Source organism: Styela clava, chromosome 13 (genome assembly GCF_964204865.1).
Source record: "Styela clava chromosome 13, kaStyClav1.hap1.2, whole genome shotgun sequence".
In the NCBI taxonomy this organism is placed as follows: domain Eukaryota; kingdom Metazoa; phylum Chordata; class Ascidiacea; order Stolidobranchia; family Styelidae; genus Styela; species Styela clava.
Window position 1 is genome coordinate 12,171,390 of NC_135262.1, and position 20,124 is coordinate 12,191,513.

Sequence of the window (20,124 nt, forward strand, 5' to 3'; positions counted from 1 at the left end):
ATTATTTAAAAGTTTAACAGTATCGCTCATTTCAGTAGACGTTTCATTAAAAATATATTTACGAATCTTGTCTACGACACTCTCCAAACACGCAACATCGTGGTCTGAATCACGCCTCATAGAATGTATGTTTTCTCTCGTTTTCAATCGCTGTACAGTTTAGTATAAAAGCCTAACTCGTTCGTCTTACAGTCAGATTTATGAGAAACTACAGCGCTAATAGCAAGTCTGAAATAAGTATACGTGATATCAAGATGGCCCAGTATTCTTCAACACCGCGCAGTCACATTCTTCTGCTTTGCCTACTTTTACTTGCCTTGGCTATATCTACCTCAAACTCAGCACCGTCGTACAGGCCACACTTCAATCAAATGAACATTATACAGAAAATAAAATTTTTGGAACGAAAATTATCATTGTTGCGAAATCGTAAAACGAAATGTCACAAACAAGTTCCAGATGCGCCAAAATCCGAGACTCCAGATCAAAATAACAACGAGAATACAGATTGGTCGCAAAGAATAAGGTATTTCATGTTTTATAATGTCTAATACTTTAATACACTGTATTATGAGTTGCTGTGTCTGGTACTGTAAACAATAGATTGTCGTTTATTTTTTTACTATATGAATATTCACTTTGCATGACAATCAGTAAATATTTGTCAAAACGTCATCCTGTACAAACAAAATTAATGATGAACCAGTGTTAAGCTAGCCAAAATATGATCGTAATGATTTATCTAACTATGTAGTAATAGTATGTTTGTCTTTATAAGTCAGAAAATTTTACAGTTCTATCTCAGTCTGTGAATGCACAACGTTACATTTTCCAGTTTATATCTTACTGCATATTTAAATTGTTACTGCGACCTACTTGATCGTACAAATTCAATTTTATATTGGTCGATGACAATATATTTTTTAATTTTAGACAAACTTATGAAAGAGTTACGTCTTCGTGTGGGCTAATAATGCAATCAAGATGTAAAACAATGACAAGTCGATGCCACGTTTCAATGCTTTCAAAACGTAGTATTCCAGAAGACGAAAACGGTGACGTCGTAGAAAGAGGTATGTTTGAAATCTATGTAGTCATAATATGACCATTATGAATGGAATGTAAGAAAAGCGCTATTCTTATCGATAGTCCTACATTCATCGAAACTTGATCATTTCGAAACGCGGTGATTAACATTGCCATGATCCTTGGCATACGTCGTATTAATGTAAATAAAAATAGAGACTGTGCAGTGATTATTTAAAATATATTAATTTGAATATGTATTTTTCAGTAAAGAGAAGCTCATACTCAGTGTCTCGACGAAATCGCGGGAAGAAAATTAAAGTTACTTGCAACATGTGCAGAATCAATTGCTGGAGTTGAAAAGTCTCATTAAGGACAAGTCGAAAAATAACTTCATCGACTGTACAATTAAAACAACTGGCCTGAGGCTAATAATCCTTCAAACAAAACAAGAAATTATAAGAGCAAAGTTGCATAAGAGGAGAGTTACACGTACAATGATGCTACAGGCACTAAAATGGAATGTGCACAGTTACCTCGAATTTGTCATTAAGGACTAACTAATCACTGTACATTGTGGAAACGAAAATTGCCGTTCTTCAAAGTGGATCCTGCCGTAAAATCCTAATATAAAATTTCTCGTATACTTCATGAATATCGCGATAATTTTTATAGCCTACTTTGAGAGGCCTATGTGATATGAACAATTATGAATGCGATTTGATAGATTTTGACATTGAAAATATTTTTTAATCATTATTTGTAAACTTTCCTACGAACGTATTTTTTTATTCAATCATCCTACCTTTTTGCAACTCATATATTTCGTTTATATATTGTGAATTAATTTATATTTACATATTTAATAAATTTATAATTTATATATAACATTATTCAATTATTTTTACATGAGTTTTACATACACGCTATATTCAGTTCATCACGCGGTTGGTCAGACCGTCACGAACGCAACGTTGTAAACGGGTCAGGAATCGAATGCCACTCGCTTGCAATTTGAATATAATGAGTTCATCAAACTATATAATTAGTATCAGAATAAGTATATATGTATTGATGTCAAACATTCTGAGAAAATGATGCGATCATGCGACATCGTTTACTGAGTTTTTGGTGCTCCAGAAGGATGCGCACCAAGATGCCGCACAACCCGAATCCCAACCGGTACACACATACTATGTTCAGGTTGTGCGCCATCTTGGTGCGCTTACTTCTGGAGGTCCGAGTTTTTATTATACGGCAAAATATGAAACGTGAAGTGCGATTGACACTCTTCTGCCGTTGTTGGATCACTTATAATGATTTCACTTTAAACACAATATCGTCACGTTAATAACCGAATTGCGTAAGTCATTTTTAGCAGTTTTGAGAAAAACGTGAAAAACTCTCTAATGATATTGTTATGCCATTGAAAGTCAATAATTTGCCATGGTTCAATTTTTTGATCGTAGCCGGATTCAAGTTAATTTGTATGACGCAGTTTAGGGACGTCATAATGGCGCACTGTGACTTAGGCACAAATGTGTCTCTGACTTGGGGACATACGCAATTTTGCAACTTTACTATATGCACCAGTCCTGAAAACTGAACATTCCAAAAACGAATGTAATTCTCAGTATCTACAATGTCCAATCCCCAAAATAGCTAATCAGTTCCAATTACAATATTTTTTGATGTTTAAAAATATAATTTCATCAATATAACACGTTCTGCACACCCACCGAAATAAGATTAAGAATAAATATAAAGAATAAAACAGCAATGCATCCAATATAAAAGCCAACCAAGGTGAATTGGACTCGGGCAGTGAATATCACAAGTGCACGTCTTCCTATACTGTAGTATAAATTCAAACTGGTTCCATTACATTTGAACCCACGTACATTTGAACCCACGACAATTGCACCTGCATGCCATTGCACCTATGGAATTTTTTTTGGTTTTACGGATATTTGTACCCATACTAACTTAACCCATGGGTTTTAGCACCTGGATATTGATTGAACCCGCGGATATACACATGGGTTCAAATGTACGGTCACCATTCAAACTATACGCGCTAAGCTAGAATCCGAGATGCAAAACTCGAAAATACTTCGCCGAGGTCATTTTACCTTTGTGACGTCACAACAGTCCTGCGGTAACACTGATAATTCATTATGACGAAACAATTGCAAAAATGTGCATGTCATACTAAATCTCCATTTTTATGGGTTTCGGAATTCTTAAAATAAAATCTGACTTAACAGACAGGTGCGCAGCATTACATAACTACCTATTTTATAAAAAAAAGAACTCAAAATCGCCAAAAATGACTTACGCAATTCGGTTATTAGCGTGACGATATTATGTTTTGTTCAATGCAGATAATAAAAAAGTTGAGGTTATTTTGGGACCGTTGGATGTCGAATATTCATGGAAAACCTCATGGTTTTTGCTACTCTGGTTCCAAGTGTTCAAAATACCGTTCTGGTAATATTTTTATGCAATCGCCGGGCCTATGAAAATTGGGGCCTCTTACGCACCCACTTAATCTACCTAACATATTTTGAACCAATACCTGGTTCCTCTAACGAAAATGTCACAATGGATCCAGGTGCGAATGATTTCGCTTCAGTTTATTTAATTTTGCGAAATGAGGCCGGGTAAACTCCTGGAGAATGATTGTCATGGAGAACAGTATAAATATTTTGAGCATTGCTTTTGTGATTCGAAGCAAAAATTACTAGCCGACGGGATTCGATGCGAAAATTATGTTTCCAATAACGGGTACATCATCAGGCAGATCATTCTCACCATCGACAATCAGAAGGCTAGTAGAGTTACGGCTCAGATATAATATTCTGAAACCGGAGAGCGTACACCAGTCTCACGAAGGGTCAGGATTATAGGTCAAAACGAGGGTTTGCTGTGTGCATATTTTGATAAGATGGGTGTTAAAACCCTTCTACAGCCGGAACGCCCATATGGGTGTACTTTTCTATAGTTTCTAAATTTCGGTACTTATAGGGTGAATATCGCTCTTAGCTGTTTATCGACGTAATGCCCTGATATGAGAGAAGCGATAAAACCTTCCAGCCGTGACGCAAAGTGCGAATCGTATAAATAGCCTGGATTTCAAAATCACCTGTCAGACGTCTAAAAAATGTGACTCCCTTCAGACAGGAAATACTCCTTTATAACGACTTATTATTGTTTTAGCATGTATTTTCAGTCATACTAACTATCCCTGACCATCCCTGGCGCTGTGTTGTTTTGATAAATATGATTTCGAATGCTCCATAGTTGGCAGAGGTATGGAGATTTTTTGTATGTAAAAAAAACGTAAAATTAATGGTAATTTTAACGCGTAAATGCGCGTATGAGATTGTTTACGCCGTTCTAGGCGCATTTCCGTCGAAAAAATTTAATTTTTTTGCATTGGGGGTGGTCTGTGCAGTAATAATAAGAGCTGTGACGTCATCAGTATCGGTAATTTGACCTTGAACTTGACAATACTGTAAATACAATTGTGAATTTCAGAGTAATAACCATTTATGCTATAATAGTCGTTTTGGTATTGTTATGTTAGGAAAAACTTGACGAAAACGTTGAAGAAAAAATTAATTAATTAGGAATTAATTATTAACCCTCTACTGTACAGAGAATATCTCAAAGTCCAATTTTTTTTTTAGAAATTTTTGAAATTTTTTTGCAAAAATTTTTTTCGAGTGGTGTGTTTTAAAGATATATTGCTGAATAGAACTCTAGAAGACGCTTTTAAAAACCCATGAGTGAAGTTTTAGGGCTTAATGGTTGACATAAAAAAATAAGTTTAAAAATACCCATGAAATGGGCAGGGCTTGAGGCTTAAAAAGAGTTAAAGGTACTCACAAAGTGAGTAAAAAAACGAAACCAATGAAGTTACAACATACTTCCATGAAATATAATATATTTGATTTTATTTGCACTTGTTTAAACACTTTGTTTGCATCTTCTGTTTGTGTATGATTGTACCCAAAAGTTTCAGAAAAATGAGACGCTTTGTGAAAAGTTATTTTCTCTCTAAAATATGTTCCAAATGACCTTCTTGGCGTTGGAGGCAGACTTTCATCCGTTGCGCAAACTTGTCAATCACTCACCTAGTTTGCTGCTGCAGCGTACTTTCTGCTGTCAAGACACGTTGACAGCAAAAATAATGTTAACTGGGACACAGCACCTCCGAAGGAAGTCTTATAGAGACCGCTACAATCCGTAAATTGCACGGCATTAGAAACCATTACCAAGCATGGTTTAATCAATCCAGTCCATATTGGATTGAACACAAAAATGAAGGAGCTCAATGGCGAATATCGTACATAATGTGATTGGGCAAATAGAGGGGTGAAGTGATTGACAATTTTGCACAACAGATGCAATTCTGTCTCCAACGTCGATAAGGCAATTTGGATCATATTGTACAGAGAATATGACCCTTGTACAATGCGTCCAAGATTCCTGAAACTTTTGAGTACAATCATACACCAACAAAAGTTCAAGTGTAAAAGAAGATTAAATAACATTAGGCTTATCATACGTCCCGCTTTAGGCGGGACAGTACCGTCCCGACAAGTCAGCCAAAAGTCCCGCTTTTGCGTTCAGCCATCCAGCATAATACACGAACATGTTCTCGTTACTGTTGTTGCTGTGTAGCGCAACGCTAGCCTACTTACTAAAGGTGAATGCGTTATTTTGTTTGTTTCGTTGTTTCCCGCTAACATTGCTAGCGAACGTATCACATGTGAAATCAATTCTAATTGGTCATGTTCGGACGTTCGCGTGAATGCAACATTGAACAACGTTTTTTTAAAGGTGTTATCTACAGAAGAGTATGCTTGGGCGAATAAGTAAATTTTCTATGGTTGAAAACGGCAGACTATTTCATTATTCTTTATTCCTTTTGCTGTACATAAAAAAATCTAAATTCGGATCATTTGTATCGTAAGCGTCTATTCCTTTATATTTTCCGGACTGAACCCGATATTTAGAGTTTTAGACATAGAATATGCGCATAAACTCTCGATGACAATATGATCAATGAAGACATCCGGGAGGGCTTAAATGTAGGCCTACGTAGTAAAATCGGAAACTGTTAGGTTACAGGAGGCGTCCCGCTTTAAAGTCAAAAAAATATGGTAACCCTAAATAATATACTCCATTTACGGTACATTGAAGTGATTGGGAAATTTATGGGTTCCGTTTTTCTGGACTTACCCTGTGTAATACATAACATGAGCAATCTCACTTTGTGGCTTGGAATATTCCGACCCATTCTCTAAAATTAACACTTGTACTTCTCGTATACTAATGAGGCGATTCCATGGGACCTTTCCCCGAGCATCGACTTCCTTGTATACTTTGTGACATTGGCCAATCAGCAAGATGCAAGAAGTGACGTAACAATGGCCCTTTTTCGCATCCGCTCAGACACTTTTCTTACTCAGACAGATTTTCAAGCGTGGTCGTAAACATTACCTCGTTTTCGCGTTTTTGAACTCTATTCGTTAGTTTTCAGTTGTGTTCCGGAAACCTAAATATGAATCAGATAATTCAATGATCACTCTGTCTTCCTAGGAGTTTTAATATAATTGCAGTAATAAAAATTAGTGTAGAAATACCTGTGATAGACTAGGCTAAAATGCGTTACCGGTACTTTTACAAAGTAGATTGTTGTATGCGGTGAATCATAATGATGGTTTGAAACACATATCCAATTTTACAGGCGCCGACTCGCAAAAGCACTCTTAAAATAGCCCCGACATTTTTTGCAATGGTAAATAAAGTAAAAGCATGGGAAATTTTTTTAGGGGGTCGAAGGTCTGGGAAAGGTCTAATGCAGACTAAATTTTTAATCGAAATAGAGAATATACGATTGAATCCTAAATGTCACGTTATTGGCATGCGATAACGACAGTCGACTTAAAAGTATGTTTGTCCGCGCATTTCTTTGCATTAACGCGTTACGCATTCGTCCTCAAAAAAAGATCATTTCTGGCATCACAAATCACAAGTACGCGAACAAAAATAGACAAATGTTTGAAATATAAATACAGTAAGCGGCAGCTACCCTTAGCATCCGGCTTCGACGTTCTGTAGCACATGCTATGAACAGCACAGGGTTAATGAAACCATGAGCAATCAACCGTATCAGTAAATATATCCGTCGCTCTTTTAATAAGCTGACTTGTCTCGCATAGTCGTATTAGCAGCAAAATTTACAAAGTCAGTTCTTTTTGGTGTACTATAACAAGAATATTGTCATCTCAGCCTCAGAACTGCGATTTATTTATTTTTCACGTTATACTTGAGTGATTCTTAGGTTTGATCGGGGTCGAGTTGAGGTGAAAATGCCAAAAAGTGAAGATATTTTGTAATTCGTAGAAGGGTAAATTACGCCGAGTCATTATGTGTATTTTCTAAGTTAGCGGGTAAATATATGCGTGCTTCTATCTCCATCAGCGAAGCAAGTTTGTGATTGAATATGTATAGCTAAAATCCTTTTAGATATTCTAGGTGTGTACCTTTATACACGAAATAAAAGTACTTACAGATAAAATTGCGTATAGGTATCTTTCATATACCATGTCGCTTGCAAGACTTGTAGGAAAAAGCACACTTGTAACCGGAGGCGGAAGTGGAATAGGAAGAGCAATTTGTCAGGTGTTTGCAAGAGAAGGTGCAAGTGTAGCAGTAATTGACATCAACCGTGACGCTGTATCTGAGACTCTCGATCAACTGCCGAGGAACCATGGCAACTTACATTGCGCCATTGAAGCTGATGTGACCTCATCCGGAAGAGTCAAACACGTTTTTGCAGAAGCAAAAGATAAGCTGTCCAAAACAAGCACCATCCTAGTCAACAACGCAGGTATTATTCGTGGCGATCTACTACTGGATATGAAAGATGATGATTTTGATGACGTCATCAGAATAAATTTGAGAGGATCGTTTCTTATGGCTAGAGAATTTTTGAGATCATTGAAAGATGCAACTGATATTAAAGGCTCCTTGGTGAATATAGCAAGTATCGCAGGAATAACAGGATATTTCGGGAATGCGGATTATTGTGCTTCAAAACATGGAGTAGTTGGATTGACAAAAAGTATCGCATTGGAATATCCGAAACATAAAGTACGGTGTAATGCCGTGCTACCGGGTATAACCGACACACCAATGGCACAATCATTCGATCCAAAGAAAATAGAACAAGGCGTGAGACAAATACCGATGCGAAGATTGGCAAAACCCGAAGAAATTGCAAATGCTTGTTTATTTTTCGCATCAGATGAAAGTTCATACGTCAATGGAGCATGCTTAGAAGTAACGGGAGGACTTAATGTTTAACAAAAGCTTATAGTTTTGCTTTTTATGTAATTAATTTTGTGTTATGCAATATAAAGTGCTGCAATAATTTAAATACGGAATGAAAAAAAACGAGATTACATGCTTATTTATAATAATCCAATTATTCATCATTTTGAAATATATATCTGTAGCCGATGTGTTAGTAGAGAGTCGTTAACTTCGCACACGATGTAGTTGTCTTCGGCTCCCTTGTTCTCAGATAATGTTGTTTTGTCGAATACAGACCAGGGCATTGTTTGCTACACAAGGTAAATTTCTTGGAAATATTGATGCGCAGGGTGCTACTCAATAGCACATTTTCTAGTGCTTCCGAAGTATTCGTACCAAGATGGCGCACTGAACATAGTATGTGTAGCGTAGCATGTTAGGGTTCAGGTTGTGCTTCATCTTGGTACGAATACTTCCGAAGCGCCCATTTTTGTGGTATACAAATGCATTTGTACAGAATTACCGGCCAAACTATTAAAATAGTAAAACTGACGGGGCGAAATGTTTGAGCTCATGTAACATTAAAGCAGGATGAGCATTGAGCAGACGATTGTTGCTTTCAAGATAATGTGGAAAAATATATTTTGTTTCACGGAGCATCTCTTGATTTAAGGATTCTTCATGAATGGGGTTGAATGAATTCAAACGAATTGCTGATCTTACTGGATGCACGTAAAATGACGAACACTGCACACCGAAACCAAATTAAATTTCGGTCTGTTTTACAATTCGCAGTATTTCATTGCCAACGAGGTCTCTAAAATTAGCTGGATGTTGAATGGATAAACATAGATACACCATGTTGGTTGTTTTATTTGAATGTTAAAAGATGCATGGTGACCTGACCTGGTGACAATTTTCGATGTCGCTGAATAAACATTTTCGGGTAAAGGTATTTCGGAATTTATTTGTATAAAAACTGTTGGGGAAATATTGGTGCAACATTGATTTTCCGGGGAGAGTTGCGTCGCCGTTGCACACGCTAGACTCCAGCGATATATCATTTTATGATTGAACGTTGACTTGAACGCGACGATTCCTTGTTTATATTTATTTGTTGGAGATATCAACAGTGACGTAACAAATTATATTTTCGCTGCAGCTCAGACATCTTTTTCACTAGGATAGATGGAATCGGATGTTTCCCAGAGCATCGAGTTCTTGTTTTCTCCCGTAACAGGAGCTAACTAACATGAAGAAGTGACGTAACAATAGACGTTTTAGTAGCCGCTCATACACTTTTGACACTCAGACCATCGATTTTCAGGCATGGTTGTAAACATTACTTCGTTTTCATGTTCTTGCATGCTATTTGTTAGTTTTTAGTTTCGTTTCGCGAGTTTAAGTATGAATCAAATAATTCAATGATCATTTTGTCTTCGGAGAAGTTTTACTTTAATTGCAGTAATCAAAAATTAGTCTAGAAATAGCTGTGATAGACTAGCAGGGGTTCTCAAACTTTTGGTGTTGCGGAGCCCTTGAAAGGTTGAATATTATTTACGGAGCCCCAAAATAAATGTTAAAATTGTTACTTTCAGATTAATATTCCTGAGCAAGTTAAAAGTACTTTACTCATTTTAAATGCTGAACCTTTTTTAATATAGGGTTAACACAAGTCATAAATAAATCTAAATTTCAAACACAAATTATATATACTAAAGCTGTAAATTTGACACTTGACAAACATATTTATAAATTAGGGGGCAAATCTTTTCCCTTTTGACATTTTTGAAAGACCTAAAAAGCCGCTAATAACGTGTGCGATTTCATTTTGTTACAATCGCCGATTTTTTTCGTCAGCATGGCCTGTTTTTGAATCTTTATGCATCTTTACGCCGGTGTGTATTCTCCCTAAATCAAAAATTTCCCTCGGCATATACATTTATTGTTACACAATGACGACGTTAATTGCTTTTTTGTTCTCGTGGGGAATTATGAGTTCATTGTGAAAAACATGTTACCACATTATAGTCATCGGCGACAAAATGCTAAAAATAATAATTAATAAAGAGGTAAATCCGCAACTCAAATTTCTTGATTGAAAAACGGCATTCTAAAATATTAAAACTGAATCTTAAAATGGAAGATCATACGTTTGGTTTCAGCAGACTCTCTTCAGATTGAAAACGCTTTAATAGAGATTGTAAATCACAAAATTTGGTGTTATGTTAGGTTTTCATCGTAGTAAACACAGTCAATTATGCGCGCGATGTACCTTTTTTTCCCATTTTGAAACTACCGACGGAGCCGCACGTAATCAATTGTGCGCGCGATCCGCGATGTACCTTTTTTCATTCTGAAACTACCGACGGAGCCGAATGCAATAAAATAAATTTCGATTGTTCGTATTTTGCCCATACATTGTGATTTTTTAATCGGCGATATCTTGCTTAAACATAATTTCAAGTGCGAAAGAACAAATCAAGTTTGACAAATCCCAAGATCGCAAAAATACGACTCCAATTTATTTATAGTTGGCAGTTTATCACATATATATTTTATGTTATTTTGAAATAGTATTCTTTAAATCAGCCTTAAATAATGTCATCAAGCTGTTATTGCTTCTTTGAACAGTTACAAAATTGGTCAGTATTTTGAAAAGTAATCGAATATCTCGCGGAGCCCCTGGGTTTCTCTCGCGGAGCCCTGGGGCTCCGTACGGAGCACTTTGAGAACCTATGGACTAGGCTAAACTTTTGTACTGGTACTTTTGGATAACAGGTTGTTGAATGCTTTGAATCCAAATGATGGTTTGAAACATACAAGAGAGCTATGCTCAATTGCAGTAATCAAAAATTAGTCTAGAAATAGCTGTGATAGACTAGGCTAAACTTTTGTACTGGTACTTTTGGATAACAGGTTATTGAATGCTTTGAATCCAAATGATGGTTTGAAACATACAAGAGAGCTATGCTCAAATATATGGACACGTAGCACCACATAATAAAAGTAATAGACGTCTAGCAAAAAATATAATTTTTACTCACTAAAAATTTCAAAGAAATTGGTCCAGTGATCAAAGAAAAAGGCGATTTCTTCAAAACGTGTCAAAGAACAACATGAACAACAACAACATAATATTGAAACGATCGTTATGTCCACTAAGTGTCCAATAAACCAGCTCATAGGCGTCAATTCGCGGAACCACTCTCAAAATTAGCATCATTTATTTTGCGCTGGCAAAGTATAGGAAAACTTTAGTCGTGGTCAAAGGTCGGGGAAACATCGATTGCAAACGCATAACTCCATAATCAGCATAATACACGATAAAATAACTGATAGAAACAAAATAAATAAAACTGATTATAGAATCGGGAGAGCAAACAAAACCTCAAGTAAGGTTTAAGGCAGGGGTCGGCAAACTACGGCCGGCGGGCCAGATTCGGCCCGCGGAACAATATAATCCGGCCCGCGAAGTTTCACTGAATTATAATAACAAAATAACTGTATTGACGAATATATTCTTTACGTAACAGAATTTTTTGAGACACTTAATTATATTATAACCTAACAGGTAACAAGTATATAATTCACAATCACTCCTTTAATGAGCCTATAATTGATCATAATTAGACAAATGGCAACAGAACGTAAAAAAGTTGATGCTGAGTGTAAATGGTTTAACGGTGCAGAAAATATTTAAATGATCAGTCTTCGCGCGATGCTTGAAATTTAACTGAAATCTATGTGAAAAAATGTGATTCATTGGTCATTCCCTTGGGTTTTAACTTTCTAAAAATATGTGCGGCCCGCCAATGACTTGCAACCTTCAATTTTGGCCGGCGAACGACAAAAGTTTGCCGACCCCTGGTTAAAGCGTACAGGACAGGTAATATATGGAAAAGTATTGTGAAAAGAAATAGTACGTGTTCGCTCACCCCAAAGTATTGAAACTAATTAAAGCACGCATGCACACACACACACACAATCACGGAGACATAACAAGATCAAAAGGAAAAAAAAAGCGAGACATAAAATCAATTATTTAGTAAAAATGGAAGAAGAATATTGAAACAAACAAGAGAGCTATGCTCAAATATATGGACACGTATACCGATTCCCAGAAAAGCACCAACATTTAAAGACATTAGTTATAACAGTGAATGCAAGCCCCGTATTTACGAGTGGGTTCAGTGTCACCGCGCTGTAGAAGTTCCTGTCTTGTGACAGCGTTAATTGAAATTGCAAGATGGTCCGACTCACAACTGTAGTAACACCAACGATCACCACCAACGAGTCACTACTGTAATATAACATCAAGAACGTCACTATTCACCATTCCTCGGATCTTAGCAAAGCAAAGATTTCGTTACGAACCACCGACGTTCAATGGCATGTGATCAAAAGAACATGAAAAGGAGTGCCAGCATACACGTCACAAGGTCTCGCTATTTTTAAATCTGGCACATAAAAAAACGAATTTCTTGGAGTCCACAGAAATTTTCGAAATAAGTAAAAGTAATAGCCTTCTGGCGAAAAAATCAATCTTCAACCACTAAAAATTTCAAAGCAATTGGTCCAATATTCAAAGAGAAAAGCGATTTTATCATGACGAAGAAGAAGAATATGAACAAGAACATGATATTGAAACGGTCGTTATGTCCACTATCGTGTCCAATAAAACCAGAGAGCCGTGTTCAAATATATGTCCACGTAGCGCCACATAGTGGCAAATTTTGATGGTGTTGTAGCACACAAAAAACGATAAACAGCCTTCTAGCGAAAAATATAATCTTTACTCACTGAAAATTACAAAGCAATTGGTCCAGTAATCAAGGAGAAAAGCGATTTTTTGTTAAGGAGAAAAGCGAGAAAAACGAGGAACTTTTCTATACTTCACAATTGTAAAATTTTCGGTGCTTATTTTAATAATAGTTTCGTGAGTTGGCGCCTGTGAAATTGGGTATTTGTTTCAAACCATCATTCTGATTCATAGCATTCAACAATCTCTTTTTTAAAAGTACCGATAACGAATTTTAGCCTAGTCTATCACAGCTATTTCTACACTAATTTTTGATCACTGCAATTAAACTGAAACTTCTAGGAAGACGAAGTGATCATTAAATTATTTGATTTATATTTAAATGTCCAAAACACATCTGAAAACTAATGAACAAAATTCTGAAATGCGAAAATGAGGCATTGTTCACGACCACGCTTGGAAATCTGTTTGAGTGAGAAAAGCATCTGAGCGGATGCAAAAAGGGAGCATTGTTACGTCACTATTTGCATCTTGCTGATTGGCCAATGTCACGAAGTAAACAAGGAAATTGATGCTTGAGGAAACATCCATTGAATACCGAATGGACCTTCCCCCGAGCATCGACTTCCTTGTATACTTCGTGACATTGACCAATCAGCAAGCTGCAAAACGTGACGTAACAATGCTCCCTTTTCGCATCTGCTCGGACACTGTTCTCACTCGAACAGATTTTTGAGCGTGGTCGTAAACATTACCTCGTTTTCGCGTTTTTGAACTATATTCGTTAGTTTTTAGTTGTGTTTCGGAAACTTAAATATAAATCAGATGAACAGATTGTTGTATGCAAACACATACCCCATTTTACAGGCGCCAACTCGCAAAAGCACTCCTAAAATAGCCCCGAAAATTTTGCAATGGTGAAGTATAGGAAAAAATTTGCGGGTGTCAAAGGTCGAGAAAAGGCCCATTAACTAACAGGAATTATTAGATGTGTACCGACTACCGGTATAAAAGTATTCCTCGAAAGATATCGTCAAGCTGATTATAGTCAGAGTCACCTAATGCCAAATTGCCCAATCAGAATTGTCAAGTTGGATGAATGAAAATGTGGATAGACCTAGTTCACTCTATAGTAGTGATATGATAGCATAAAAGTCATATTGGGGATGGCTAAATAGGTTGATGGGTGTCAAATTAGGAATGACAAAATACTGAAATAGGGTCGATGAGTCAAAATCTCAATGGTTGCAAAAGGGATGGCGAACTACGTTCGATGCGTTTCAAAATAGAGATGGCAAAATGCGGGTAGCCCAAACTGCTGGCAGATGCATGGACTTTGCAGCTTTGGTATGCAGAAAGACGTACCGGTACCGTACGGTTTTGTAGTTGAACTGTGAACGAACAACCCATACCGGTACCGGTACCAGTAGTTTTGCACTTTCACTAAATTTTATCGCTTCAGTTGTAACCTTTCAAGAATTTAGAGACATACGGTAGGCTACTCGTACCGTTATTATTTCCTTGTTAGACTTGCTTAAGGGTGCCGCTGCTCAATAACCAAATTTGGTTTCTTGTGGCTCCCCTCACCCTGAAATGCCTTTTTATTTATTTATTGCAATTTGTATATCAAGTGTGCATTTAGTATGGTGAGAAAATAAACTACTGATTACCGTGGGTTTACCGGTAATGCTATAATAAAATAGAGCTGTAGAGAGTGAAATGTCAATAGCAACAAAATATTTGGGCTGTTATCAGGACGAGAGGCTACGGTGTTGGTTATATGATAAAGTCGTCTCATCGGTTTTTCTCTCTGAATTTTAACTTCTAGCTTTCTTTATCACGATCTTTGTTCCTGGAAAGACATCATGATTATTGCTTTTTTGTGCAGCAGTAGGTAGCCTAGTTCAGGAAATTTGTATTTTACAATTTGGGTCTCTTATATTGCAGTGTGTTGATATTTAAACCTTAAACATGTCTCGGCAAGGAACATATTCATATGTGGAAGCATTTATTCAAAAAACTATTCCTAAAATAAAAGAGCGAGATTTGAAAACTTTGAAGTCATCTTTGAGAAACAAGCCTATTATGTTGGTAGGAGAACAAAAGAGAGCTAAAAAGAGAAAACGTGAAAAACAGAATAAGAGAAGAATAAAGAATCGCATATTGGCGAAACCTACAAATTCAAACTATCAAGATTATGAAAAACTGCGTATTTTATGGATGGAATACATCACAGATTTACTCTCGGATTATCAGACATTAAAACCAGGAGAAACCAAACCATCTTTGGATAACAAAAACGCACAGGAAGTTTTGTTGAAAGCAGATTATCATGGAGCAGATCTGTCTGTGACAGGTTCACCTTGTAAATCTCATTTGGGTTTGAGTGGAACAGTCCTTCAGGTGTGCCAATATATCTGTATTATTAACCTTTTTTATTAACTCATTTTGTCCTTGTTTTGAAGTGCACTGGCACAATATGTGATTTCATCATATATCAATGGTATTTACAGATTCAATACTAATTGGTGATTGCACTCTACACATGCAACTTTTGACCTCATAATATATAGAATAAATTATTATGTTTCCTGATTATGATAACTGGATGACTTGGTAATTCGTTCAAAGGATTGTTCAGTGTGTTAAATATGCATACCAATATTTCCGTTTTTTTATTAAATTAAGTTATTTTATCTCATTTTTTCAGGAAACAAAAAACATATTTTTGATCTGCACCAAGGAGAACAAATTAGTGAGAATTCCCAAGAACAAGACTATATTCACATTGGAATATTCTGGATATCTTATAACAATATTCGGATCACAATTTTGCTTCAAGCCATCTCATAGACTCATGAAAAGATTTACGAAAAATCCACGCTTAAAAGAACTTTTGCGATGATATAACTTTTTTGCAATGCAGTTAAACTAAAATTGTTAAAGATCGGAGTTTAATGCTAAGTGATTTGTATTTCATCAAAAGCGTAATTTGTCTTCTGTTGCTTAGCAACCATCTTTTCAAAAATGTGGAAGGATATTAGTTATTAATTGCAGCACATAATTGTTAATTTCACTCAGTGTTGCATATAGATATCTTTATATCGTTTTAATGTTAAGGCCTTTTCAATTCACAATAGGTTCTCCAATACTGCTTCTCCATCTTCGAGGCTAGATAAATCTTTGTCACCGATCACCGCATATATGATTAGTTTTAATACGGGAAAATTGTGAACAAAGTGTATCAACAAAGTGACTCGCACAGACCATTTATTTTTACACAATTTTATGCGAACTCAATTATTATTAACACCCTACTTGGCCTACTAGACGTCGTTCTGTTAACTTATTCCATACTTCACTGCCTTAAATGGACCTTAGTTACTGCCTCTGGTTCAGAGGCTTATTAATAGGTAATCAACGTAGTGCAATCTTCACAGGAAATAGGTTTGTTTAAAAACAATACTACAGTATAAATTCTGAATGAATAACCATTTACAGTCTTTGCGATTAATTAAAACTCTGGAAATACAACACTCTCCCATTCAAGAACCATCGACATTCGACACCTGTGTATTTCTATTTATATCATTGAAATTTATATGGTGTTCGTTCAACTCTTACATTTTACTCAAAGAGAAAACAAGTGAAATATTATTTTGTAAGACGTGGTAACTAAATATAAGGACAATGAACTGGCAACTTGCATTTACTGACATTGCCACCCTCTCACATCCAACTCTATTATCATTTTTCTTGTAGTTTAGTGTTACTATATTAAATATGAATATATAGATCATGGAATGCATCAGAAGGTTAACAAGGGTGAAACTCCATCAATTCTCAGCTTGTAAGTCAAAATTTTTCTCGAGAATTTGTTTCAATCATTCAATTTTCAAATACAGGCATTTATCGAAAGTATATTTTTCAGCACCAACATTAAAAATCCCAAGTTGCTGTGCATCGACTGGTGGTAAAAGTAACACAAGGAATAAGAAACAAATAAATAGGAAAAGATATAGAGGAATTAAAGTTGACGATGGTGGGTTCTTGTAGAGATTAACCTTTTTTCATTCCAAATTTCTACTCCCCCTTTTGAGATGTTGGGCAATTCCAGCGTTACTTTCGTTACATCTGAGCAAATTTTCAAATTTCAAACTGACTTAACCTAAAACGTATTAGAAGTATGCAAGTCACATTGTTACTAGTTGTAGATGGCGTTAGGGGTGTAACATAGACACCATAGAGGTGGCGATACTATGGACTACTTTAACATAGGAATGTCCCGAAACACCGTTACTTGCGTTACAGAAAGAGGACAAATGAGATAAGATATTAACACCAACTAACTACTTTTTGCCATGTCACTAGAGAATATAGTTCAATTGTAAAACCATAAAAAATTAGGTGAAAAACTTTTGTCTGAATAGCAAAATTTTCATTAGGAAGAAAAAATGGTCCGTTACTTACGTTACAAATTACAATCATGATTCGATTTTTGTTTTGATGGCAAATTTGATATTAAGTCAATATTTGACATTCAATTTCCGTGAGTTCAAATTTTTAAATAATAAATCCTTGACTAGATGATAAATTCTACAAATAAAATAGGCAATTCAAATTTCCAGCGTTACTTTCGTTACATCTGGGCAAATTTTTAAATTCAGACTGATTTAACCTAAAGCCAATTACAAGCATTCAAGTAATAGTGTTTCTAGTTGTATATGGCCTTGGACCTGTAACATAGACACCATAGATATGGAAATACTAGGGACTACTTTCACATAGAAGACCCATTAAAACTGATACTTGTTTTGAAAATGAACAGAAGCTTTTTAGTGGAATTTTGATGTGGCACATATCTCAAGATATTGTCACCAATCAACAGCTTTTTCCCATGTCAATGGAGAATATATTTAGGTTGTAAAATATTATAAAATTAGGTGAATATTGTTGCTTTACATCAAAGTAAATGACTAACATCTTCCCAAAAATACCATCAATCTCAAAATTATCTTCAACTATGGCAATTCCGATATTCATTACCTCTTTAAAGTGTGCTATTCTTATGGCAAAAGGTGGGATTGATCGGTAAATGTTTGTATTTACCGGGGTAAATGAAAACTAAATATCCAAAACCATTATATTTCATGGTTAAGACCATTTTGATTTATTAAATTTTGATTTCTCTTGTTTCGTTACTTGCGTTACACAATTTGACATTGAATATTGAAAATATATATACAACCATGATAAATAAAAATGTGCAAATATTGTATTTGTAGCTATTCATAGGAAGATGGTATATTGCTAAAAGCAATTTACAGTATTTTTTTAGCTGAATAAAAAAAAAAAGGCCAAAAAAACGTTACTTTCGTTGCATTATAATTTTTACTAGTATATTGCGGCGTATGATGCCAAGAATGAGTATTATACAAAATTGAAATATTTTATTGGGAATGGTGGTTTATTGGCTACTCCAACATATCAAATAATTTATGGTTTTTCATGATAAGTCATTAAGGCTAAAACCCCAAGATTGTTTCAATGCATTATGATGCCGAAAATTGGGGTCAATGCATCACAACTCCATGACTGTCACATTTTTATTTGTCCCTATAGGTGTGTTATAAATTGAGTTCACAAAACTCCCAAGATATATTCTATGAAAATTTTGGTTGTTTATGCAGGATTGATCACTTTTATTTTTTTCTAGTTTGTCCCTATTTTCATGGAATTGCCCTGTTGTGAACATCCTAGGTAGTTGTATTCTTAGATTCAGTTATAATCTTAGATTTTCTAGGGCACTCATGACTGATATTTCGATACCCTCTCTTTATACCCGCTCATTTATTATCTTGCTTTAAATCGTTCCGTAGGTGACTACGTTCATTCAGGATATATTCTTGCAGCTCAGATTCATAGATTCAAATTTTATCCAGGATCAAACGTGAGTGACTCTGTGCTTATTTTGCTTAGAAGCGGTGAAAAAAATGGGTGTTTATTATATGTATGCTAACTTACATGAACCTAATAGTAAAACTGAATTTGGATATAACTTTATGTCACCAATTTTCGTTGTTGAACCATTTGAACATTCTGTGGTGTTGTAAAAGGGGTGGATGGTATGGGAATAATGACTAGCTATTCAATTGTGACACAGCGACAAGCAGCAGTCCACATAATTTTCATTATATAATTCCAACCTATGATGGCCACTAACGAAACTGATACTACTTGTAGAATCTTTGTACTAGGTCTAAAACTGTGCATAATATTCAGGTGATGGTTGGAAAAAATATGACATTGACTTCACTTGTCAGCGGTACAGTCAGAATCACAAGAGAGATTTTTGTTCCTAATCCTCAAAGTGAACTGGCTCAGGTTGCTAAGGATTTACCTATTGGTGCAATGTTATATAAATTGACTGTGAACGTATTGCAAGATAAAGAAGTTGGTGTTTTTAAACTGAAAGAACAGATTTGATGAAGAATAATACAACATCATTGAATGAACCATCTTTTGCCTGTAGTCCAAGCATCAAAGTAAATTTAGCGTGGATACGAAGGCCTTTACGTCAGTTTTTTTGTAAAACATTTTTAACAAATTAAATAATACAAAATTCAATTTGTTACTGGGGTATATTCTAATGTCAGTTTGTTGTAGCAAGGTTGGGAAAACCCTCCTTAATGGATGCGCACGCAGATGGCTATGAAGAGGTCAATATGCTAGTTTTTTGTAATAAATTAAACAATTTGTTACTAGGGTATGTTCTAATGTCAGTTTGTTGAAGCAAGGCAGAGAAAAATATCCTTTTAAATGGATCACAAGCCTAGACTGTCCGGGGAATCCCCAAAGGCTGCTGGTTTGAAGATCAATCAGTTTTTTACCAAAGCATTAAACAATACAAACATCAATTTTGGTGGTTACTGGGGGATGTTGAAATGTCAATTTGTTGAATCGAGGCTATGAAAAACTAACAATGGAATATCCTTTGACATAGATGC

General features: G+C 35.6%; 3 protein-coding genes and 1 pseudogene across 3 annotated transcripts; all 4 read left to right on the top strand.

The window, feature by feature from the left end:
* Positions 1–64: 64 nt before the first annotated feature.
* On the top strand, positions 65–1,919 carry LOC120332736 (uncharacterized). The gene is made up of 3 exons (XM_039400051.2): positions 65–526; positions 934–1,073; positions 1,295–1,919. Exons 1-3 carry the CDS (start codon positions 201–203, stop codon positions 1,384–1,386), a joined length of 558 nt encoding a protein of 185 aa, XP_039255985.2. The 5' UTR covers positions 65–200; the 3' UTR covers positions 1,387–1,919.
* A 5,350-nt stretch (positions 1,920–7,269) lies between these two features.
* LOC120332646 ((3R)-3-hydroxyacyl-CoA dehydrogenase pseudogene) lies at positions 7,270–8,569 on the top strand (annotated as a pseudogene).
* A 6,425-nt stretch (positions 8,570–14,994) lies between these two features.
* Positions 14,995–16,879, top strand: LOC120332483 (ribonuclease P protein subunit p29-like). The gene is made up of 2 exons (XM_039399732.2): positions 14,995–15,520; positions 15,828–16,879. The coding sequence occupies exons 1-2, from the start codon at positions 15,089–15,091 to the stop codon at positions 16,020–16,022; spliced, it is 627 nt and encodes a 208-aa protein (XP_039255666.1). The 5' UTR covers positions 14,995–15,088; the 3' UTR covers positions 16,023–16,879.
* On the top strand, positions 16,826–19,744 carry LOC120332484 (large ribosomal subunit protein bL27m-like). The gene is made up of 4 exons (XM_039399733.2): positions 16,826–16,967; positions 17,049–17,159; positions 18,997–19,067; positions 19,400–19,744. Exons 1-4 carry the CDS (start codon positions 16,916–16,918, stop codon positions 19,601–19,603), a joined length of 438 nt encoding a protein of 145 aa, XP_039255667.2. The 5' UTR covers positions 16,826–16,915; the 3' UTR covers positions 19,604–19,744.
* Positions 19,745–20,124: the final 380 nt, after the last annotated feature.